At 34.8% G+C, this 27,223-nt stretch overlaps 1 protein-coding gene across 3 annotated transcripts in view; it reads left to right on the forward strand.

Moving 5' to 3' along the window:
• The first annotated feature begins 226 nt into the window (after positions 1 to 226).
• LOC144443828 (casein kinase I-like) overlaps positions 227 to 27,223 on the forward strand; it is a 52,072-nt gene continuing 25,075 nt past the window's right edge. Inside the window, exons 1-4 of one of the 3 annotated variants that reach the window (XM_078133389.1) lie at positions 227 to 256; positions 585 to 1,000; positions 1,188 to 1,228; positions 1,434 to 1,503. In XM_078133389.1, the coding sequence (XP_077989515.1) occupies positions 814 to 1,000; positions 1,188 to 1,228; positions 1,434 to 1,503 (298 nt within the window). In that variant the 5' untranslated portion in view covers positions 227 to 256; positions 585 to 813. Of the gene's footprint in view, positions 257 to 299; positions 445 to 469; positions 1,001 to 1,187; positions 1,229 to 1,433; positions 1,504 to 27,223 lie in introns of those variants that run through there. The other 2 variants (XM_078133387.1, XM_078133390.1) reach the window with 2 other exon arrangements.

Raw genomic sequence — 27,223 nt, forward strand, 5'->3', positions numbered from 1 at the left:
CCCGCCCATTTGTCGTGTCCTGACATATGTGACATTACAATTTCATGATGAAAAATAATAACAATTTATTTGAAATAATGAAACAAGAATATAATTGTTAGATGTTTATCAAAGACACACAAAGTTTTATAGGTTTCAGGAATACCAGAGGTAGACAGAAAAGTTGCTATTGTTGTTTATGAAAGTCCCGCCCATGGCAACGTGAGCATGCGTGCTCGGGAAGAAACCATCTTGGACAGTTCACTCACTCTGTCGCGTAATATTTGCATCCATTTTCCTCTTAATTCATGATTAGCAAGCTTAAATTGCCATAGTAATATCGATTTTAGGATAGATATACTCGATTTTGTTACTACTTCTGATTTTTGATGGATGATAACGTCGATAACTGGGAAATTTAGCGGCCCTGGGTGTGTCTTTTTACCCCGGCGGAGTGATCCACATGTGAGTTCCTTTTCCGTCGTGTCAGTGAATAAACCAGTCGCTGAACGCCGAGAATTTCTGTATTTTATTTTTGCACATAACGGATATTTCTTGAAAGTAATTGGGTCTAATGTTTTGTCGGTATCCCCTTTGTACTTTAGGATCCACTCTTGGATATACAATCGCGGATTTGTCGACTAATCACGGGAATCCCGAGCCATGTCGACTTGAATTGTGACTACATTTTGGATCCAACAACTCCGTGATTTCGGTGAGAGACACGATCCGAACAAGGGGTTCATCGACACAACTCGACGCCTGAATCAAATTAGGAGTACAGGTTTGATTGGAATTGTACGTTTTGTTAGCAACTTTTTATAAACTGTCGCAATGCAGAGTAATAGGGATAAAGAAAGGGAAAGGGCGGACGACAGAAGAAAGTCACGTCCAAGTGGAGGTAGGATGCACTCAGCTGGTCGAACAAGCAACTCCAGCAATTCGGGAGTTCTGATGGTTGGTCCAAATTTTAGAGTCGGGAAAAAGATCGGCTGTGGGAACTTTGGAGAGTTACGATTAGGTGAGTATTATATATTCAGCTATTCACCAATATTAACCTAACAAAAAAGCGTTGGTCGATAACATGTAAAATTGAAACAAGTGCTGTATTGTAAATAGTGTAAGGAGCACGCGTGAGAAATAATTTACATACATGATAGACATTTGTAATTTCCTTGTTTTTATGTTTCGTCATTTTTCTTTCGCAGGTAAAAATTTGTACAACAACGAACATGTGGCAATAAAATTGGTGAGTATTTCTTCCTATATTTTCCCTTCCATACCACCACTTCCCATTCTAAGTTGTTTATTGCAGGAAATCCTTTGTGTTGATGAAGAGAGTCATTCACAGCTCAGACGTATGTTTCAATGTTTGTGTTGAAGAGGTTGTTGTTGTTGATGTCATGTTTGTTTTCTGAAATTGACCAATACGGTATTCTATATTCTTGTCTTAGGAACCAATGAAATCAAGAGCTCCACAACTTCATCTGGAGTATAGGTTTTACAAGATGCTCGGCCAAGCCGGTACAGTAACAACATATTTTATCTATCATTGGTGCTTGTACTTTTTATAGTGAGTTATGAAAGTGTGTTTGGGTGCCACCTTACATTAAATCCAACAGTGATGCAATGTTCCATGAATAGCCACCCAGTCATGTGTGTTGAATATTCATGGATGAGTATGATGAGTGTGGCCTGTCAGCTGACAAGATTTGTGATGTATTTAAAAGAAAAGAAAAGAATGATTAAATGTTTACTATGCCATGTAAAGAAAGGGAAACTCATTGAAAGTAGTGAACTTGGGAGGGAGGGCTGAAAGTGATTTGACCATATTAATATTGAAAATTGCATGGAGACCAGAACATTGGCATTAGACTTGGTTTATGAATTTGTCAGGTGAGTATACTTGTTTATAATCGCAAGTGGCCTTGGGTCAAGGTAACTCATGGTTGTCAAATGTTACCTATAGGGCACATTATCTGTGACTTGTGGTTGAACCACAGAGATGAGAGAAATACCAGAGGAAAGTTTAAAGTGCGAAGGTCATAGATATACCAGTTCACTGCTAAGAGTTGCAAGATGATAGTCAACTTTTACATATAATGATAAGCATTCTTATTTCCAAATAGGTTGGTGATGATAAGTACATTAGTATATGTGGGAGTTTTGCATGAGCATTGCAGATTTATGTGGGTATATATATATGGATGTATGTCAGTTGACAATTTCCAACCACACCTACATCAGTTGTGGAATATTATTATCACCATATTAGTACTGTACCTGACATAGTTTTGACTTGTTGTCTGATTTGAAATATGAAATAGGAAAGAAATTTTGTCAACAGAATTTAGTTTAAATGATTACCTTCTTAGGTGCTTAGTTATAAGTTAGCACACTTAGTACATAATGTAATAGTTATATATGTATGCTGAGAGAAATGATGTCAGTTTTATTTACATACTGTCAATGTATAGCTTGTATTGTAAACAGTATCAGCTGATACATGGGTGGTGATACTGATTACTGTGTGCATATGCAGACAATTATCAAACATGACCAACTTCAAATATGATACTAATAATTAATACATGTGAATAGAACTTTGTTCTTCATTCAGTCGGTAAAAGGATTCTGTAATCCTCCTCATAGTCAATAAGTGGATGACCATTATTCTCTACTTAGGTAAATTCGACTTAGTTGAAATGAGATTTTATTTATGTAGATTATCCTTTTAGATGATTGATAATTTCCAATGACACTATTGTGGTAAACAAACAATATGTGATAGGTAAGGATGTCAAAACAACTTACTCCTAAAGTATAATCAGATTACAATTTAAAATAAAATGATGCAGCCTCTGACTACCATAACTAGAACAGTGTAAAAGGGTTATGATGTCTGTCTGTTTGTAGTTTACACGTACAGCCATGTCATCCATTTAAGACTGCTGAGTTGAATAGTCCATTCCACTACTAAGTATATAAGCCTAGTCAATTTCAGTACTTACAGTTTGTGATAACAACACTCATACTTGCACTGTGTATAAGGAGGGTTGGTAAACACTTGGTACATTTCAGTCATAGCAGTAACCATGCTGAACCTCAGCATCAGTGCCAAACTCATTTCCTGTGAGTGCAGGAATTCCATTGTACATTTTACAGTGTATCAGTCCAACAAATAATTTAGCCTCATCAGTCTTTATCATTATATGAATGGAAATACAGCAGCTCCAAACTATGAGACCTACATGTTGTAGTGGATTGCATAGAAGGCAAATGATAGGAGATTTGACATACTAGCCTTGAAAAGGGTGTAACCTTTATTTCTTTTCTGCTCTGTGAATTTTACTTACGCTGCTAATTGATACTGACATCTTCTCCTGATTTAATCTATCCACCATCAAGAATGCTTATTTATGACACTCATGTTAATAGCTTGTCTAGAAGTTATATAATTGAAGGACTTTAGAGCAGTTAAAATATCAATCTAATCAAATATGGAAACAAGAAAGGTCTCACCACCTTGAACACAATAAAACAATACAAGATAGGGCATCAAATTGTATATTTGTTTTGGTAACGCTTTTATATTTCCTATGGAGGTCATTTGCAGGGTCATTGGATGTCTGTGCCAAGTTGTGCCATTGTTTGAAACTGTAATGTGGTATTGTTTGACATGAAATTAACAAAGCAACAATCAAGGTGTGTCTTACCAATGAGAAAACAGTGGACAACTGGGTGTCATGAATTTGAGAGAAATGGACAAAGCAATAGACCGTTTTAGACAATATGGGAAAACCATGCCCCATATGAAGATCAGATCGCCACGTGAGCACCAGTGACCCACCATTGTCTCTGCTTTGTAGTCAAGTTGCAGGATGAAGTGACTGTTTTGTCTGTTGTAGTTGAATAGGCGGCCAGCTGTGTGGTCAGCTGTTACAAAGGATCAAATAGGAGTCTAAGCAACATTCACTAATAGTAATGGTATTTTAAGGCATGTCACAAATACTAGAAATAGCAACTCTACTTGGACTCGGAGTGACCATATCATATGAATGATTTGTCATTTAGCCAATCACGTTACATCAACTACATGTATATGTATTGGCCATCACTACTCAATTCTATAACCACTATAACCATTGATGACATACCTATAGACGTTGAATATCATATTATAATATAATGTGTCCTCAATGAGAACCAGTTTACCAACTTCTTATTCTGTCCAGTGCTGGTAGAGTATCTACATGTACATGTACCAGCATTGATGTGAAATATATTGTTCCATGTTCATAATGAGATCGCTGCTCATTTGAATTGTACAACCCTCTTTTTAAAGGAGACTTGCAGGTACATGTAACCTTATATGATGTCATACAGGGGGGACTGATCTGTCAGTCTAAGTCTGGCATAGAGGCATTGTCAATTTGTACAGGAGGAAGTATTGTGACTTGCTGGAGGGTTTATTGATATGGAGTCATGACTGTTTGTTTCACTGTGGTCATTGAGTATTTCATCAACCAATTGTAGATAGTCCAGTGAAATACAGATGAATACATATTGTTTGTGTAGCTAAAAACTTGGAGACATCCCATGAATGACTTGTTTGTATTACCTGTTTCTGATCTTTACATCCGGTTTCATATTTGAAGAGTTATTGACCTCAGGGTCATACATATATTTTTCTAGCATGTATGTAGAATAATGTACATTTCAACTATTACATTCTTTAGATAATTAGCATTAAAAAGGTGTGAATTTATATCTCTGGGATTGTTTACGTCCTTATTTCATACATAAATGCCAAATAATCATAAGGAGAATTGTAACAGGAAGCTAGATAGTGGAGCAATTATTCATGAAACAGTTGAGGGACTTAGGTCAAATGTCAACATTCTATCCAAGTACTGTATCATGCATGTACATATAAGTGAAAGGTACATGTGTGTGTGTGTGTGTGCTATGCAAAGCTGAAAATGACCAGTGAGGTGTACATTTCCCCCCATCATTCTGTATTCTGTATTCCAGTCATCCCCATAATTGAGTGTAATAAGCTAAGTAGAGTTTGTTCTAGTCATGTCAGAGAGATATACAAGTAGGGAAACCTTGTTTCATGGTCTGCAGTGTAGTAATTATACCCCAAGCTAGCCATCAACATAGATTAAATGTTTGCTACAGCCTTTTTACAGATGATACAAATTCTGTCAAGTTACATGTATGGTGGAAATGTTAATCTAGTTGAAAATTTAGTTCATGTATTTTAGGGCTAATTAGACTTATATATGTACCTGCCAAAAAGAATAATATTATATTTTGATATTTATTGTGGTTATTTTATTGTCCCAGAATTTCTTTCATAGTAAATTTCAATTTTCCTTTCACAGTATTGTAATGCATCTATTTTTAGGATGAAGTGATTTTGTTTTCATTATGTATAAAATGTAAAAATGTTAAGTCTCAGAGACTTGGAAGTAATATAATGTGTGTGTTTCCTAACATTTCTGATGGCCCAAATTCAAAATATTGCGTTCCTAATGTGATGTATGGTTGAAGTATTGATCAAATGAAAATTATAGCAGGTGAAAAATGAAGATAGAGAATGAGCAAATCGGAGTTGAAATTCATTTTACAAAATTTAATTATGCATAGTTTGCCAGTTTAACAGACATTTATTAGAGAAGTCTCAAACATCATAAATCTCTGCCCACTTACAAGGAGTGGTTACTTCCACAAATTAACAAATAAACAATTTGTACTATATTGTTTGCAATTTTGGCTATGGTGCATATGTTTACTAAGTTCTTCCATCTACAGTGAAATATCATTGCAGTCACCAAACCCTAGAAATATCTGTCACACTTCAGAATTGGCAGGTCAACGATACATACATGTATTATGTCACACTCAGTGACTCATCAGTTACACACTATTCTGCTATTACATAGGTCATTCTGGTACAATAAAATGCACCATTTTTGTCAATACAGTCATCAAAATCTATATAATTTATTTCTTTGGGGTTTTTTTGATGGGGCTGTTTCCAGTTTACAGATATGTGGTTGCATTACTATTAACAATGTTAACAATTCAAAAGATTTGGCCAGTCTACAGAACTAGAAAAATAGAGCTGTCAGCAATTGCAGTAAGTCAGGAAGTGCTTCAGACAAATATGAAATATGGTCATATCATATAGTTCTATGACAATCTGAAAAAAATGGTTTCCTGGATTGATTTAGATATCAAGTTTGATAAGGTTATCAGACATAACGATACATTAAAATATCAGTTGATGTATTGTCATCTCAACATTTGGAAAAGAAATGGAATCTGTGGTCTGTATGATTGTATCTATTATCATCATCATCATTATCTTCTTCTTCTTCTTCTCAACATTTGAAAAAGATAGAAAGTGTGGCCTGTATTGACTGTTAAAAGTAGTACATCACATGTCTGAAGTTGCATAATTGTACATTCCTTGGTCTAGGCAACTGTACATACGATATGAGGAAGATAAATGATTACTTTTGAACCTTTCAAAATGTAGGTTGCCGTTGGTAACGTGTTGTCTGTGATTTATCAGAATCTGTTATCTCTCAAATTGTCTATGTGTCAGAAGGCTGTATTTGTTTCTAGAGATAAGCCCACATGTGTGCATGTATCTCACAACCCCTTCTACATCATACATGCACATGTATTATCAGCTGAATCTTGATCAGTATTATTTCCTTGTCTCCTTCCAAGAAGTTGATCACCTTTGCTTTAGTGACAGTGATGTATTGTTGAATGTAATCAAAATTTCCAAAGATCTTGAAAGAACTCGCAGTACATTATTATCAAATAATTTTTCAGTATTTCATACTTGATATTATGTTTATGTATGTACAACACTAGCACTTGTACATATTAGATGTAATGAGATTGAGATCTACAATGTAGGCTTTGATGAACTTAGAGAAAGTTAACTCATTATGCACTGTTTTTGATTGAAATCTAGAAATTGACACTATTTGATGTCAGCTGGTGAGGTTGTGAAAGATCAATAAATAGACTAGAAGTGACTCTTTAGTTAAAGGGGATTGTTGATTGTGTACATTTCATGATAAATAAACACTCTACATGTGCAAAACACTTTCTGTTATGTATTTAAATACGTGTACATTCCATGTAAAATAGGACAGGATTGACTATGATAAAAAGATGCATTAGATCAACTTGTTTAAATTCATATGTCAAGGTAAAGACTTCAGTCACTTTACCAGGTTATGTTTAGTCTTGATGCCAATGTGGTCTCTAATTAAACCACTGTGAGTGAAGGTGTAAATAGTAAGGATACCGTATAGGAACTCGGCTAGGTTATGTTACATTCAGAGAATGTACTAAAATGTAAGCTAGAAATACTGAAATCTTTCTATTTGTGTATTTTTTAAAATCAAATCCATCAGTACAGTGAGTGTGACACGGTCAAACTAGACCAAACTTTCTTGCTTACAACAATCATAATATTACTAAGTACCATATTTAAAGCACTACTTTGTATATTTTTTTTAGATTCTGAGTCATTTAGATTGTGAATGTATGTATTGTGTTCTGGTTGTGACGTATCTGAGTGGGTTCACTAGTTTGAGGTTTTGAAAGACATGAGATTTGATTTATTCTGTTCATCTGTAATGTCCTTGTATTCATGTTATCAGTATTGAACTGTTAGTATACCAATATACTTATATACCTGCAATGAATCATGCATACTGACTGTTTATAAATTATATTTCAGTTACTGTGGTGAATAATGGCACAATAAGATATTCAACATTGTGACCTTCAATATGTTTTGTGACTAATTTATGTACATCTCAGTGTACTTTTCAATATATGATTTGTGATTAATTTCTGTACATTTCAAAAGTCTTGTTAATTTTTCTTTGGTTACCAGTGACAAACAACTTTTATTGGGTGTTCTCAATGTCAAAATTAGTCTAATCCATGTGCATGTGGGGTTAATGAGCTGGGTTTAGAAAATTGATGTCTCTGTTTAGTATGGTCTTTGTTATTGTGAAATTGGTGTTAATGGTAGACATGGATAATTATTGCCGCTTCTTGCCACTACCTGAGTAAAGAAGCGTGAAATTAAGTTTATCAGGGTTGTTTATTTCATTGTTTGTAATTTATGACGTCAATACAGGTGGAAGACCTCAGGTGACAAAACTTTCACATGGCTTGTAACTCACCTGAATGGGTTGTTTGTTTGTTTTTGAAAACACTCTTGTCACCAGGGGCATGTGTGAAGTGTTTGAGCACTAAAAGATTGATCTTGCCAGCTGGGTTATTTCATCTTTATATATCTGGAATTGATTTATTGGAATGACATAGTAATTGCAGTCACTACAGTACAAATGTATAAATAAATTGTGGTCAGCATCAATGGAGAAACGTACACAAATATTCAAACTCCATGGAAAGGTGTATGAAATAACCTTAGCCTGGGGAGAGTTGCCTATTTAACTTGACATACTGGCTTGACAGTTTGTTCTGGTGAATGACATTTTCAAGAAAGCCAAATCTCCTGGCTAAGTCTTGACTCGGACTCTGCACATAATATGAATGATATTGTCAAGCCAAATTAGCCAACTCTCTGTGCTAGAAATACTTAGAAAAAAGAAAAGAAAAAAGAAATTGATGTTTCATGCACAATTAAATGTACAGATATACAGCTACATGTATGACTGGCACTGCATTAGTGTACATGATGTAATTGGCTCACTAGATTTACAGTTCTATATTTGCTATTGAGAACAGTTCAGATAAAACAGTCTTGTAGTAATAATCAAATTCTGGGAAATGTGTAGTTGTTATTAAGTTGAACACACTTTCAATTATCATAAATCATAACGTCTGTGACATTATGAATGGTTGTCACACACACACTACCATATTTACATGATGACATGATTAAAACTGTTTATATCCTGTGAAATAAGCAAGCTTATGTCAGCTGTTCAACTTTAATTAATTATATGTCCATTTATATGATGAATTTATCATTTTATTTTCTCAATTTCAAAATATATTTAGAAGTACAATGTAGACACATTTGACCTGGACATTTGAGTAGGATGTTTGTTTACCTCTTTTTTGACATATCCTGGTACAGGCTTATATTCTGTCAGTTGTGTACATTATCACCTTAGGTACTCCTGCAGTGAAAATTGCAGGTAAATACATAGTACCATTCTAATCAATGGTAAGGAATGTATAGTTATATGAAATGGAGGCTTTTGACCAGAGTCTAGTAACCTTTCATGACCTATGTTATGTAATTCATACATTTGTATATAAAGTGTGACTAAGTTTTTGAAGAGAAACATAGTCTAGCTCTTGAGAAAAATAGTTATTTTTCACAACCAAGGTAATTTTTCATACCAGAGAACGTTGACGTTTCGACTACCATCGGCAGCCATCTACCGTGGTTGTGAAATATAACTATTTTTCTCAAGATATTGTCCAACCTGATGAAACTATTCATGGATAGTCTAGCTCTATACATGGTATTTAATCATCTCTTTAGTCCAGACAACCTTGAGATTTGATGCCACACATAGCACTAGATGAAAAGAAACATGACAGATGAACCCAGAGGTTTGGACAGAATCTATCGAGCCAGTATACAATGTATTGAGCCAGAGAGCCAAGTCTTGTAGGTTTAATGTTAACTTTGCTTGGGATTCATAGGTAAGACAGCCTGGAATCAGTGCACTGGCCATTTTGTATTCTGTGTACATCAGCCTGAAATCTGTGCTTACATAGTCTTGAAACTATACTGGCTACATGATCATACACACCATGTACTGGAAAGCATAAATTTCCCATAATTTTTATAACTAAGTTCCAATATTCTCCCAACAATGACCATAACACCATGGTGTATCTGTCATAGTTTGAAGTGAGCTCACATGAGTCATGCCATACTCTGCTGTTAAATAAAAGCTCTCTTCATTTGTTGACAACCAAATAGTATCTCTACATGTGTCTTTAATCAGACTGGGAACATGCATGATTTCAACTGTGCAAAAGGCCTCACAAAAATACCCCCATGTAAAGTGAAACAGTTGAGATGATCTCGTAAACGTATAATTTGTATTTTGTTAAGCTGCACTTTCGCCTTGTCTATAGATGTGTGGGGGAGGCAGTTAATGATGTCCAAATACAGTATATCTATCTATCTATGTCTATCTGACTGTTGACAGGAAGTCACTTGATGACAGTGGGAATTCCGATTTGATATGTTTCCGATTTCTGTTATTTAATTATGACCCAAGATTAAATGGCCATTTAGATTTTAAGAGATTGGCAAGTGTAGTGTACAGTTTTCCCTGAAAAGAACTACATGTATCTGGTTACATATTATATACAGAGGAGAAACAAAACAATTCTCTAACTGTGTGCTAGTTTGATACATGTATTTCACCAGTGACAGCCAGAAATGGGATACCACACGACAATAATGTAAAAGAGAAAGACATTACCACAAAGGAAGGAATATAGCTACCCATACAGGATGAGGTAAAGAAATAGACCTACCCATAAGGGATGATATAGAGAAAAGTGTGCCCTCTAATGGTAGCCAAATTTTTGTTGTTCTGGGTCAAAATTATAAAAACTGGCATTTCTTGTGAGTCACCACATAGTCAGAAATAAGGGAATATAAAATTTTGGAGTGTCACTAGAAATTGTATGTATCAGTGGTGTGTCAAATAGGCTTGTAGTTGAGAGGGCACACTGGTAGAGAACAAGGTCTACCTGGGGATTTACCCAAAAGAGATGAAGTAGAGAACAAGATGTTCCAGTAGGGATGAGGTAGAGAAATAGACCTGTCCAAAAGAGATGAAGTAGAGAACAAGATGTTCCAGTAGGGATAGGGTAGAGAAATAGACCTGTCCAAAAGAGATGAAATAGAGAACAAGATGTTCCAGTAGGGATAGGGTAGAGAAATAGACCTGTCCAAAAGAGATGAAGTAGAGAACAAGATGTTCCAGTAGGGATAGGGTAGAGAAATAGACCTGTCCAAAAGAGATGAAATAGAGAAATAGATGTGTCCACAACAAAAGACAAAATGAGAACATTAAGTAACCAAGGGAAGTATATCAGGAAACAATTGTTTGCTGTGTTGAAAGTGTGTCAATTGTAACAGGTTGTCCACTTGATAATTCAAATTATTTGTGAAAAATATGGAATGAACAGCAGCAGATCATAACCAGCTGTAGACAGCAGTGTGTACATATACTACATCTCACAACATAGTCCTCCAAGGCTGACCACAACAATTTCAATACAGAACTTTTAATGAGTGGTTTTTCAAAAGAATTTATGACCTAGCCAATGGGATATATGAGGAACCATTATCAGACTACACATGTAGGTATGTATTACTTTCCACAACTGATATCCAATACATTAATTAACTAAATAATGAAGACATTCAAGTGTAAACATTCTTACAGAGGAAACATAAATTTTGTCCACCCCAACCAGCTATTTCTTTTGATAAAAGCCATGCAAAAGTTATGTTTGATTTGATGTGATTCTGATTTTCTGTTCAAATGAGGTTTTTGGACAACCCAACTGTATGTATATACATGTACATGTATTGCCCTAACCAAGAAGAGTGTAATACATGGGTAAAATGTATAACCTTGTATAGAAAAGATAAAAGGAGGAATGGTTATTAGTATGGGCGAGTCAGAGAAAATGCCTTTAGGGTTGAAAGGTTGATCTGATGTGAATCAATATGGCACTGTTTGTGTATCAAACATCTGTTGTAATATTTATGATAAAATATATAAATGTGTTTATAGTACTAATTTCACATCCACACAACTAGTTGACATTTCAATTGTTGCTGGCTTTCTTATTTTAAGTTACTGTGTACGATAAATTGATTGAAAATAAAAATGAGAACGATTTTGATTTTTGAGAAAAGCAATAAAAGATATAATTTATTAAGCAAGATGATGTCATTATGACATCATTATTAATTTAAAACAAGAAATCAAATAATCATTACCAGTGTCCAGTACTTCATAGCCTGGATGCCATTTGTTGTCTAACCACAAGGTATAAATTGTAATGATACAGTCATACTGTATAGGAATTAGACTACTATTTCATGTTACTACTGAGCTACAAAACAGTGAATAGTAAGTATAGAACTGTTATTTCTCAACTAATATGGAAAATAGTTACTTGAAATATTACTGATATAATATTATACAAAGTTAACAAGTATTTTAATATTAAAAATTGTAAAATGTTGGAAATGTGTGAATAGTATAGCATTGATTTTAAAATAGTTTAAAATATCACCAACAAAAATTTTTTTTTTTGGTTACCCTTGTAGTGTTTTGGTAAGGTTGGGGAACCCAGGTAACAGAATGGGGTAAAAGACAGTTCCCATGCATGCAATCTATAATTTTTTTTGGGGGGAACACAGGTAAAATTCAGGGGAATCCTGGTAGATTTTACCTGCATTAATGAAAATGCTGCCATGAACATATGTCTGTGTATCCTGCCTGTGTTTATGAAAGTGCAGCAAGAATGTAAAATCTACCTTAGTTCCCCCAGGTATTTTACTGAGGCTCCCCACCGAAATGGGCCCAACTTTAGTGAAAAATGTTATTTCATAAACTTCTATAGAAGACGACAGCATGGATTCCAGGCCAGAATCATCATTCCTGTGTATATTTCATGAAAAGAATGATATTTTAAAAGTAATGGATGACCTTTGGCATCATGCTGCTATAAACTGGAGGCAGCAATTGACAAGTCAGCATTAATGGAGATATGAAATTACTTGATTATCACGAATCTCATGGATGTGATACATTTAGAAGAAGACCTTTGCTAGCACTCTGAATTAACAAGCAGAGATGTAGAGTTTTTTTTTGTTTTTTGTTTTTTTTTTGTGCTGGGAATTCCTCCCAGCGATTTTTCTGTTATGCAGACAAATACACACAAACAAACAAACACAAATGCTACAGAGATCCATTCGGGTTTGGGAATACGTGACAGGGCTATGTAGCACGCTCTATATCACGTTGCTGTGGAACTGTCAAGGCTTTCCCAGTCAGTTCACAGGCTATCCCAGAGTCACCCAGGCCCGGCAAACATAGCACCTGCGGGCTCCGTGAGAGTAATCGTCCCCGACTTTTCGAGTCATTACTCCAGGAGTCCCCCCAAATTTACACTTATCTTGTGAGTGAGACACGGCTGAGTGATACGGCCTACCCATCGAGTCTGTAGAACACTCACCCTGGGTTTGGGTCGGTCACAGAAAATCCCCTGTTTCCAGTGGGATTCGAACCTGTGACCTCCCGACTGCTAATCCTGTGCGCTAACCACTACGCTACAGGGAGCCGGTAGCAGAGATGTAAAGTTTACATTTCCTGTTCTGTGTTCCTTATTTCATATAAAAGATTATGCATGTTGTCTGAAATATTGATCTTTTCAGTCAGTTTCAAGAACATCTCTTTCCTACATTAGCGATATGTACATGAATAAAAAATTAACTAATATGTGATTCTGTTTCTTCATCTAATGTTCGAAACTATTTTTCTATCTAATCTTCAAGTCTATTTCTTCATCTAATGTCCAAGTCTATTTCCTCATCCAATGTTTCAGTTTATTCCTTTATCTCAGTGATCTGATGAGTTAGCTGCCATTGGTATGCAGTATGGTTTTGCTGAACAAAGGTGCAAAACGTTGAGCTTGAAAAAATGATAAGATTGATGTCATTTCTTTCATGTAGGTTACTTTTAGTGTCTTCCCCAGTACCTTTTCACAAAGGCAAGTTGTTCGACAAAATGTTTTCCACACTGATATGTGAATATTTCACTACAGGTGTGTATTTCACATTGGTCTGTAAACATTTCACCTCATCATCACTTTTGTGTGTTTCACATTGGCTTGTGAATGTTTCACCTTAATGTGTTATGTACATCTATTTGGCCTGTGTAGATTTCACTTCATGTTTGTACATTTCATTGGTTGTAGATTTCATGTTATTTCTGTGACATTGACTTGGTGTCAATGTAATGTGCTTATAGTTATACATGTAATATACATATCTGGTAGATTTTAGCAAATGTTATGTAATGGTAATTGGCCTGGCGATTACCTGTTCTGTATGTTCACTTTTGCATGTGTAGACTTTACATCATGTTATGTAAATTTAATTTATTATGTGTACTACATCAAATTGGTGGGATAGATTCCACCTCAGTGTTATGTTTCTAATTAGCCTGTGTAGACGCTAGTGTTTCACATGTGTTCATGTATATTTCACCTGATGCTCTGTGTTTCAAATTACCCTGTGTAAATTTCCCTTCATATTGCATGTATTTCACGTTCACCTGTGTAAATTTCACCTTATGTTATGCATTTCTCACTGTCCTGTGTAGATTTTACCTCAGGTTTTCTCCTAACCATGTTGTGATTTCATCTCTGCCCATTTCATTAAATACGGTGAAGGTAAATTTGATGACTTCCGAGGCAAGGCTGCAAGTTGCCACCACAAATAACATTGGCATTCCATTTCATTCGTTAATATAGATCCTCTACAGTTAGAGTCAAGACAGTATTATTATTCTTTTGGCGTACATTTCCTGTTGCCAATTTTTCTCTTAGCAACCAGGGTTGATGTTTAATTCATGTACGTCATTTCCTACTTCACTAACTCAAGATTTATAAAAGTTTACAGTGTTCAATGAAATACAAGCATTTTTACTAAGGGTATTGAGAGAGAAGATGAGTGGACTGTAGGTAAAATATTGCTAACGTAAAGGTATTGTGAATTAAACTGTCTGACATAAAGGCATGATATTTTACACACTCCAGTGTTTCAAGGCAATGGTCTTGAATTATCTCATTTGGCAGCCAATTGTTTATTAGCCCCCCAACAGGCACAGTGCGGAGGGGCTATAGGAATTATGCATGTCCGTCTGTCTTTGCATGTGTGCATCCATCCCTGGCCAGCCATATCTCTGACACGCATAACTCAATTTCAACCAAACTTGTACAAATGTCAAATACTATAGAGTGCATGTAAGCAAATCCTGTAATTTCACAACCTTGACCTTTATGACAAAATGGGGACAATACGTGTGTTGAAAATGCACATTTTGCTTGGACTTTGACCTTGATCAGACTTCATTCAAGTATCATGCAATCGACTTTGACCTTAACGGTCATTCAAGGTCAAATAACAATTTGCTTTGACCTTGACCTTCGTCTTCAAGGTTAATAACAAATGTTCAATAACTTTGGAAGTTTTATACGTACATGTAAGTCATCATTCAAATGTGTACATGCATATTGTGATAGGTAAGCTTATTATTTGGACAGACTTCTGACCTTGACATTATCTTCAAGGTCAAATGTAAATTTACTCAATAACTTTGAAAGTTTTGTTAATATGGTTCCCATTCAAATTATCTACACTAATGTCATAAGGGGCAAGCTTTCTGATAATAAGTTTAGAACCATATTGTAGACAACAATTAACATGTTAAATACGGAAGACTTATTTATTATTTATTGTATGCTTGTACCCAGTAATGAATTTTATTTATAAAGATTCATATAATTTTGGTCGACACAAAAATGTTTGACTAAGACACATATCTGGTGACACGTGCTTTGACATGTATATTGTATAGCACAGAAATGACAACATGCAAATGATCAGTTTATTCATTTATCTTTCAGAAATGTTAAACCCCTCCCCATAAATGTTATTAAACAAACCTGAATAATACATTATAGTAATACCTTGGACTACTGCTAATTTGGTAGTCTCTAAATACAATGTTTAGTAGTCTATGTGCCATGGACTACTGTTAATTTGGTAGTCAAGATATGATGTGTAGTAGTCTATGTGTCCTGGCGTACTGCTAATTTGGTAGTCAAGATATGATGTGTAGTACGGTGGTCTATGTGCCCTGGACTACTGCTAATTTGGTAGTCAAGATATGATGTGTAGTAGTCTATGTGTCCTGGCCTACTGCTAATTTGGTAGTCTAGATATGATGTGTAGTAGTCTATGTGTCCTGGACTACTGCTAATTTGGTAGTCAAGATATGATGTGTAGTAGTCTATGTGTCCTGGCCTACTGCTAATTTGGTAGTCAAGATATGATGTGTAGTAGTCTATGTGTCCTGGCCTACTGCTAATTTGGTAGTCAAGATATGATGTGTAGTAGTCTATGTGTCCTGGACTACTGCTAATTTGGTAGTCAAGATATGATGTGTAGTAGTCTATGTGTCCTGGCCTACTGCTAATTTGGTAGTCAAGATATGATGTGTAGTAGTCTATGTGTCCTGGCCTACTGCTAATTTGGTAGTCAAGATATGATGTGTAGTAGTCTATGTGCCCTGGACTACTGCTAATTTCAAGCTCTGCATGTGAATTGACCCTCTGTGAAATGTATTTTATGATTTACACCTACAGTATAGCCAGTCAAGTACAATGTTTATTTATATATAGTACAGGAAAGGTTAGGTTATATACAATGTACATTTGTACAGTAATGTATATTAGGAAGTATTACATATAACATAACAATAAAGATAAAACTGTCTTTTTTAACATGAATATGTCCAACATATGTTCATTGGCAAGTACTAGTGTTGTGTTGTATGCTATGGTACTATGGATGTCATCAAGGCTTGTTAAAAGTTGGATACTTCAGAAGGAGATACACTCCTCTATAACGAGTAGATTCATTAGAGACAATATGTTTCATCTTGTACATTTCTAGCAGCATTGAAGAAGTAGTTGTAAAGGTGTACAAAGCATTTCTTTCTCCGAGATCAATGAAAAGGCACTGTACATTCTGTATACATGATATTATTACACATTGGTGTATTTATGGATAATTTCCCATTGAAAAATCCAAAATACTATATGTTTTGAATTGACTTATTTTGATATAAACTGGAGATATGACCTTAGGTGAATTCTAGTGACATTGATATGTATTTATGTATGTGTTATTTTATTGCAATTGCCATGACAACCTGATTGTTATCAGTAATACGCAGTTCTTAACATGCATATATATTATTCTTGTCAGTTTTGAAAACATGTGCAATCATTTTTTAGCTATGTGTTCATATATTTGTAATTGATCTACAGATGACTCTGTGTGAGTGTTCATTGTATGGGATGTCTGTATGAGTCCCAATGTCTTGGATGTAAATTTGAAACTATTATATTAGAGCAGAGAGAGCATTGTTTTGTCCTTGTAAATGTTAGCATGATTCATATACATGTAGTGTTGACATAATTGTGTAGTTTACACACAAGGCAACCAATGTCTGTTCATTTACTAGTCAGGAATTGTAGAGCGATACATTGTATGTTATGATGACAGGTCTGATTTTGCGCATGGGGGTGGGGGGGGGGGGGGTGAAGTATGTACATTTTGTACATAATGATTCTATGCATAAATTGTGAGAAGGTGAATAGACCTGTTGCCGGTTCCAAGATGCATTGCGTGTCTCTCCATACAATGCCATGTATTCTGTACGCGTGGAGGGGTTTGCACGTGCTACTCAGGGGATGGTTGTCACATGACAGTACCTTGCGTTTACCCGTAAATCGATGGCGTTCAGTCTTTGTTCTGTAAAATCACCCATAATTAAAGAGGTCAACATGTCTTACCATCATTTCCTGATGAAAATGTTATTTCAAATGCAATGAAGAGAAAACAAGACTAAATCTAACAACATAAGCAACATCCTCTCGTGCAATGCATCTTGGAACTGGAAAATCGACTATAGAAGTTGGATACTTGAGATCAGTTCATTCATATTTAGGATGCATTGCGTGTTAATGTATGCAGAGTTACATAAAATGAAGGTGTGGTTTTTATCGACAGGGAAGTGTGAGGCATCATAGTTTTTTGTATTTTGATCAGTCCTATGATAGTTTGACATTCAGACTTCCGCAGATTTTACTACATGACTCTCAATATCAAGAAATACCATGAGCAGTTTATAAGATTTTGTCATCGATGTGTTACATGTATTTGAAATATTGATATTATTTCTGCATTTCAATGTGTAGGTTATGGAGCTTAATGATTGGAGATTCAGAATTCAAACTACAACTATTTATTTAGAATTTAGAAGCAGAACTAAGAATGCCATGAGTGGACTTGCACTCCTGTGGGAGTTGCCATGAACACGTTTGAAATGAACATGGGGAGTAATTACATGTACTGAGATTATTTTCTACATGGTGTAGTTGAATTCTGTACTCTAAGAATTCAAGACATTAATTGCTGTTGTTGAAATATAGCAGTGAACTTGGAATTTTTGTTTTCATTTGGACCAAGACTTGTCAGTGTTGTATTTTAAGTAGTGAATCAATGAAGAACCCTGTCAGTGCAGTGGTTAATCAATTATTCCGTAGTGTTTGTTTCCTGATTCACCATAGTGAAGGTATATAAACAACATTAGTTGCATTATTAATACGGTCATTCATAGTCTAATCTGGAATAGGTACAGCTCAAACCCAGTGTTTGGAAATAATATATCATGTACAAATTCATCACAACTCTAATAGATTTGACTCAAAAAGTAGAAATGTCAGGTTGACCTTTGTTCCTCCTTAGATATTGACTTTTCTATTCAGACTTGTTTAAAATGTTATCAATGATATGATCAATGACTATATACAGTACAGTGTCCATGTATTGTGAATTATAAATAAATAGAATGGAGTTCTCTTGTACATTGAAAGGCAAGTAAATGTTGCCAAGCTCAGAAATAAATATTGTCATGTTCCTTGTCATGACATCAAAACATTAAGGTGTGCAGTGTAGCAACCTTATAACAGTTCTGACCTGTACATGTATTAGAAGTTGTGTCACAAATGTATTCAACTGTAACAAAGAATTAGACTGCAAAGTACTTAGTGTGGCATCTTCCTGTCATATACCATGTCTGAGAAACAAATGAAAGGTGAATTAAACCAGTGAAGTGGAAATTAAAACATAGCAACAACCTTTCCTTTCCTACAAGCCCCAAAAACAAATATTAGATGATTTGGATAACAATTGTTGTGAAAAAACTACTAGTATGCGCGTACCAATGCAAGTGATCCCTGGTACAAATGTAATAATATATTATACTATTGTGTTTATGCTACATCTTGGGCCATTATTTATTATTTGAACATTTGAAATCTCAAAATATACGTCCTTTACTTTGACCTTGACTTTGAGGTCATTGGCAATTGGTGACCTCATTTTAAATGTCCTATCCTAATTGATGATGAATTTAAAGAGAACAGTAATCTAAACAGTTGCCATGACAATCATAGTCAACGAATCAAGCCATAAATGTAATATGCAACAAAGGAGTAATGATAATACCCATGACTTTCAAGATTGTGTTCAGTTTATGGGTTATATAATTTACTATTGAGAGTGTAGCCAGGCCTTGTAACTGTAATGATCATTAGTAGCATTTGTATGGTATAACTTGATTAGTTTAAATCACTGTTCTCAGTGTGTATTCATGTGGTCTTGAAGGATTTTATAAGACACAAATCAAATAATACATTCCCATGGACATTTGTTGGTGATAGGATGCTGATTAAGATGGTGGGGGTTGTCTGAAGTTTGGTGAGAGTCATTAGAGAACATTTTTTTTTGTGAAGGGGGAGGGGGAGGGAAGTGGAATATAACATACATGTAATAGGAGAAAAGGAGTACATTACAGAGAATGGGTAGTTCTAAAAGATGGCAAATAATGGTGAGATTTTCTTTATAAATCGTGTTTGCACTGTTGCCATGGTAACCACAAATTGTCGCACAACACTCTCTTTGTTTCCATGGTAACTATGATCTTCTGCATCCTAATAACCCCCTACTGAGTTTTTCAATGTGATCTTAATTTAAAGGCTATTCTATTTTTTTGTGTAGTGGACTAAATGATAGAATACTGAACAAAAGATACATCTTACATAGATGATTTGCAATCAGCTTGATAATATTCCGATAAAGAGTCATTTGGACTCATGAAGATATAATCTAAAATTTAAGTAGTCACAAAATTATCTTCATATGTGCGTAGGATGAATGGTATTAGTTGGGACTGGAAGGAAGTACTATGGTTTGTAGTGATGCTGTTTTCTGCTGATAATGTCAGGATAACTCCAAATCAGATTTAGTCATGAAATGAAATGGAAAAGGATGATGCATTCAGCTATGTATTCAGTTTATAGTTTTGATTGGTCTGTCTGTGATTACCCATTGATAGCGCCCCATTCAAATCAAATATGTCATTTTGGTGTATTACTGACAGCTTCTAACAGGAATTCATTTACTGCTCTGTTTACAACAAGCTGCCACTTGTGTGATCTCTATTTTTATATTTCAAAAAGATTTTTGGTAATTTTCTCATTATTGATATATGTTACACAGTCAAATTTATCTTTCCTAAAACCTGATATATTGTGACTTTAGAATATTTTAGTTATTTAATTCAATGTATTATAATTATGACTGTGCAAGTAAGTTGCTTGAATGCAATATTATTAAAATAACATTTTCTGTAATTGAAACTACATTGTAAATGTACAACTGTAGTCTTAGTACATCATTATGATTCAAAGAAACATATCTGAGAGTCAACTCAATTTTTCAATCAGTCTGCCCTCTAAGCCAATTTGACATGCCACTGACGCACACAATTTCTAGTGACGCAACAAAATTTGGTGTTCCCCATCTCTTACTATGTGGCGACTTACAAGAAATGTTAGTTTTTATCATACTGATCCACAACAACAAAATTTGGCTATCATTAGAGGGCACATTAGTTCTAGTTGTAGTTAGATATGCATATAGAGGCTTAGAAACTGCAGTATTGGACATTTAAGCATTTATTAGTAACCAAAACATGTGTTATAATACTGTATCATTTTCACATCAGATATGAATTTGTCACATGAATTGTAGCAGCTGCTAAACCTGATTCAGCGTTTTAAATATAAGATAACATATATGAAACCAAGTATCCACCAAACACCAGAGTCAAAGACAGTAGTGCCCCGTTAATACTTCATAACAACAAAATTCTCATCTACCAACATTATTTCACAAAATGTAAGCCTTGCCCAGATAAGATTTCTAGCCAATGAAAGTGATACAGGGAAATGATTCAAGTGGTCAATTAGTGACTGCAATCTACATTGTATGCATGCAGATAATTTTATATTTGATATTACCATCCATACTATTTACTAAGTGCATTTTGTATTTCAGTTATTTATATTTAAAAAAAATCTTACCTGTGTTGACTATCATTTTGATTGTGGTAAATCTACTAGTGTGTATGGCCCAAGGCACATGTAACTTTACAGTGACTGCACTGTGCCTGGATAGATGCACCTATGGAAATTAGGATCAGACATCACCGAATAGATGCAACTATGGAAATTGAGATCAGACATGCTGGAACCAGTCTAGTTGTAGAACTGATAACAGACCCAAGCTGTGTTCAATCTCAGAAACATACATGTATGGTGAAAAAAGATTTTACTGTACATACTGTATCTATGAAAGCAAATGTTTTGTTGTGTCTTTAGGATTTGTAGACAAATTTGGTTTGATCGACTCATGTTAATGCACACAGTATATAATGTTCCTTAGAAATACATTTATGGAGAGATAGTGCTGCTCAGGGTAAATTGTTATAACGATTTTCAAAATGTGAAATGGTTTAAAGTTGTACCAAGGAAAAATAGATTACTGGGTAGTTTCATAACATACAATGCAGTATAGACATATTCAAGTCCATTGAATCCCTGTAAGTTTATTTCTGATCAACTAATTTCTTATAAGCTTGTGTTATGAGATCGCCACATGTACGTGTGGTTATTGCAAAACTCTTGGCATCACTTAGATATTTGTTTAAAAATCGAAGGAAAAATGTAAATTGTTTAAAATATTTGTCAAAACATAATTACTACAAAGACTTGTGGCCACACATCTATGCTAGAAATAGCTTGATTTGATAATTGACCTTCAGGGTCAAGATCATTGCACACTGTGTTACAAGAAAGTTTGCATGTGATTATCTGGGGTTAGAATTTGAGTGGTCTCTGTCATGTCTGTGTTTTGAAGTATCTTAGTTATGCTACATGTATAATATATTGTTTGTTACTCCAAATATGGCCACTGTTCCGTAAAAAAGTGATATGACCACCACAAATAGTCCTTGTGTATATTTCTTTTCATTGTATCACCAATCAGTCACATACATACATGTAGCAGGGGTGAACAAATCATTTTGTGAACTGGTGGTCCCCAGAGCAGTGCCTTAAAAAATCCAGTGGTCCTGCTGAAAGAATTAGTGGTACAAGGTAAAATGTGTGTGGTTCGCCCCCAAAAATCGCTAGTCCTGGACCCAGGACCAGTGGATTTGGTCACCCTGCAAAGATGTAAAGCATGTGACGCAGTATGTCTCGTATGAAGACTTGTCATATTGATTATACATAGATTAACACAGCTACACCTCACAGTACACAGTAAGAAGTATAGAACAAACCAGATGAAGATGTTAAATTATGGCAGATTGTTTTTGGAAAGGTTGTACTGTTATCACTAAAACACATAATATTCCTAGTGTGGGGTTAATATGAACCCTTTTGTCTCAAATGTGAATTATAGGTAACACAAGATACAAATGTTGACTGAGCTCCCTGTAAAAAAAATGAACTGTTCAATTAAGGAAATGTATTTTTACAATATATTGATATGATCACCATTGCCTACTTAGCAAGGTACAATGTAAGGCATAGCTGATTGTACAGATTTTGTACAGTGAAATGTCAATTCTTGTCGTCAGATCAAAACAAATGCCATGCTTACTGTAGGGGTTAATTGTCGTATTTCAACACACTGTGGTTTAGTTTGTTGTGAGAGAACACATATCATTAGACCTTGTTCATGGAATCGTGACTTGTAATGACTTGTAATGATGGAAGCGTGTATTAAAGTTTCACGATCCTTTGAGATTGTGGATGTTGTATTCACAGAAAAGTAGTACTGATGTCAGTGACACTGGAAAATGTTTCCTCAAGACCTTTCTGACAATGTGAACTACTTTGATTTGTAAGTGTATGCTACATAATTTCTGCAGTGTAATGTTTACATTATTTAAGATGTACATGAGTGTGTGTGGCATCTGTCTATCTCGAGAGATAATGGTAGCACCTTGATCGGTCAAGATCAGTCCTGTTTAGAGCAGCGTACATGATGTACAGATGTACATGACTACATGTGTAAACACAAACACAAACACAAACAATACAAGGTCAAAATTAATGAAGACCTTGATCGGTCAAGATCAGTCCTGTTTAGAGCAGCGTACATGATGTACATGACTACATTGTGTAAACACAAACACAAACACAAACACAAACAATACAAGGTCAAAATTAATGAAGACTCCCAAGGGCTTTGAAGTTTGAGGCGATGCTGGCAACAGGATGGCCTATGGCAGTTCACTTAATTGCCTTATCATCACCACATTGAGTGGCTCTTAGAAATCTTTAACCTGCATTTAATTGCCTCCATTATTCTGTGTAACTGTTATTGACACTGTTGAGGTACATGTATGACTCAATTTACCATGTCCAGTCCTCAGTATCTATCAATATGATGGATTTTTTCCAGCTTGTATCTCGTCCAAATCATTGAATTTCTTACATATTCCATAATGTACCTGTTTGTTTGTGTCATCTGATTAATATATAAATATATAATATTGAACGAAATTCCTGGAAATGCAGATTTTATAAATAAAATATAGATAACATTGATTTGAGATTGAAAGAAATAGGTTGTATTGTAATATCATTTTATAGTGGAAAAATGATACAGCTAAAGTACAGCAGGTACTAATAAGAACTTGATTGTATATTGTATCCGTCTCTGATGGTACATTTATGTTGAAATTATGCCTTAGAGGCAAAATCAGAACTGAGTTGTATGATTTCATCAAATGTAATATTCCTACATGTATATCTACTACATACGAATTAGTATATCATTAGATTGTTGTCCAGTCGTGCAGAGTGCAAAGAAGGGAGCCGTAGTAAATATAATTGGTTTATGTCTTGCAGTATCTATATAACAAGCTTGATTCCCCCAACTAGTATGCTATCGATTGAATATTTAACAGATTCGTAGACACTCCATGACTAATAATGTTATAATACTAGTAGTACAGTGTATTTTGCTGAGATCCTACATTGTACATGTATAATTAGTATAGTGTCACTGTTTTTGAAAAAGTTGTTTCAGGCTTATTTCATTTTCAGAAAACAATGATGGTTGTTTTCAGGTTTCGATGTACTGATTAAAGTACATTGTACGACTTCTTGTCAATTATGTGTGGGTGGTGATATTGCAGGACTTGTTATAAACAACCCAGAAGTATAGTTATATCCACTTTTCTAAAAGTGAAAGAAAGTCCATGTACATCTGTAGGTCCAATAAAAACACCTGGGGAAGACTTTACCTATGCTCTGCCCTTTATGAAACACTGCCATTAATCATTTACTTCCTGATATTTCAGTGTGTTATTGGTGTTTACCTAAGAATTAAAGCTAAAAATCTATCTTGCTTTCAGTCCCGTAAACTTTTTTGCCCCAGGTGGCACATGGGGTTCTGTCTGTACACACACCCTCATACATGTATGTATGGAATGCACCAACTGATTTCAACCAAACTATGTCTTCTATGAAGGCATGTTTTTTTTTGAAAACTTGAAACACCAAAATTGTATCCACTTTCCCCAACACTATTACATACTAGTAAGTTCCTAAACCATTATACTGGCCATCATTGTGATTCCAGGCCAACATGGTGATTCCAATAAGGTAACTCTACTATTACTAATACTGGTAATCAATACCAAGAAATATTAAATCCAGTTATCAAAACTTTGTAAATTGATATTTATAATGTGTAAATATCAATATAATCATATTTTAGTTGACATAGGTACTCGTTTATGATATAATTGCACAGGTATTATGTGTACATTGCCATGTCAAATTTATCTCTTAACTTTCTAAACTTACAAGTAGTTTACATGAATTTGATATTTTGCATATCACACCATTGTGATTTATTTGAATAGACAATTGTCAATTATTTATCCATATATAAGAACATGCAGTTCTGTCAAGACAGAAGGTACTTGCTACCTGTGTTTTAAAAAAAAATTAACGAAAATCAGCATATTTTTTGTCTTTGTTTAACATTATGATATCAGTAAGAGGATTAAAGCTCTGCCCCCCATTCTTTGTATTTGTACACAACAAGTGTTGTCATGGCAACAAGTATTGTCATGGCAGTGTATGTTTATGTGTAAGTGTGTAAGTCACTAGGGTTGGTACCAACACTCCAGTGGTACTATTCATGTTCACAAATTCATTGTAAATTCACTCCATACAACAAATCAATAAACTATTAAAAGAGTCTTTGATAGGGAGTAATTCTTACCTTAAACTGTAACATGTCCCACTTTACATTGCTATAGCATGCCATCATACTTTGAATATGTATATATGTGTATTGCATTGTGGGTAATATTTCTCTTCATGCAACAAACAATGTTATGTTAGGTACATCAACACAAGCTGTTTGTTTCGATAGCCTCAAATGTTGACATCAATCACCATTGTTTCACTTTTCATTCCTGCAATAAAATGTTGATGAGCTGAATTGTGTTTTATCTGTGTGATGTTATAGCAACTTAGAATTTGAAGTGAAATAATGTCTTGTACAGTAGTCCTACAACTTGTATTTATACAGTTAATGCAAGTCTTATAGTAATAGCATTTTATGTTTAACAGTCATTCCATTTCCATACCATAAAAAAACACTTCTGTGTAGGAAATGATGAACCGATATTCCTGCAAGACACACATATTCACCCACCCACCTAAATGTTACCTAATTCAATATATGTTGTTCAATATTTCTTTGCATCTTGTGCACTTATGATCAATAGTAGCAATGGAGATCTTTCCACTTGTAGCTATTAAATGCAAGAATAATAACCAACACATAAAACTACATGTAGCATATTTCTTAATGATTTCATACTTGATGAGTTATTACTGTGAGACATCAACAATGTCAGTCATATTATGTACATGGATGTGGATATATGATACCTGGTAAGTCACAGTAGCATGAAATGGGAGTTTTGTTCTCCCCTTCAGGAGGATTCTTAAAATGTCAATTTTGAGAAACTGAATGTGAAAGTCACATAGTTAGATTATTGTATATACATGTATACCATGTAATCTCCTAATAGAAGTCACAGGTAGTATGAAATTAAGTATTTTGACAGTATGATATAGTATCTTGATTAGGATATTTGAGAATAGATTCTACCTGTGTTCTAATTCTGTATTAGGTTTCTAATAGTCATCTCCTATATTGCTTTGATTTCCCTGTAGATTTCATGATGAGGTGTTATTTTTCAGAGCTGAGGAATAATTTATGATGGTCATTGCCATGACGATGCTTTGCAAATCATTCTTTTGCCATGGCAACAAGAGTGGCTTCTGGAAGTGTTGATCTTGATCTGCCTATGGCAAAACAGTCACTTGGTCTGATTGGTAGAAAGACATACACTGAACAAATATAGAATTTATCAGTAATATCACCTCACAGAAATCCTGATCAACTGTTGAACATTTTAAAACATGCATATTGTATTTGGTTCAAATCAGAATATTTTGATCTTCAAATTTACTGATTTAAATGTCAAACATTGCATCTGTCAGATCACTACATGATTTTTTAGCACAGTTGACTGAGGTTCAGTAGTGGTATAGGTATGGTAAAGTGTCTGTCCGTATATGATATATTTATCAGGAATGTTCTACTTATTACTTTTGCACTTCTGTGTGTGTGTGTGCGCGAGTGTGTGTGTGTGTGTGTGTGTGTGTGTGTGTGTGTGTGTGTGTGTGTGCGCGAGTGTGCGTGCTTGAACAACTTAAGGTCAAAGTGCTGGACCGATTGTCTTAGTATTTGGTTTGAACGTTAATTTGGGTGTCTATTTGGGAAATTATCTGATGTTATCTGAAGCTGCCTTCAAATACTTGAAATGGACAATGATATGATATTGTAATACATATCAGTCAGGAAATGGAC

Source organism: Glandiceps talaboti, chromosome 12 (assembly GCF_964340395.1).
Source record: "Glandiceps talaboti chromosome 12, keGlaTala1.1, whole genome shotgun sequence".
NCBI lineage: Eukaryota > Metazoa > Hemichordata > Enteropneusta > Spengelidae > Glandiceps > Glandiceps talaboti.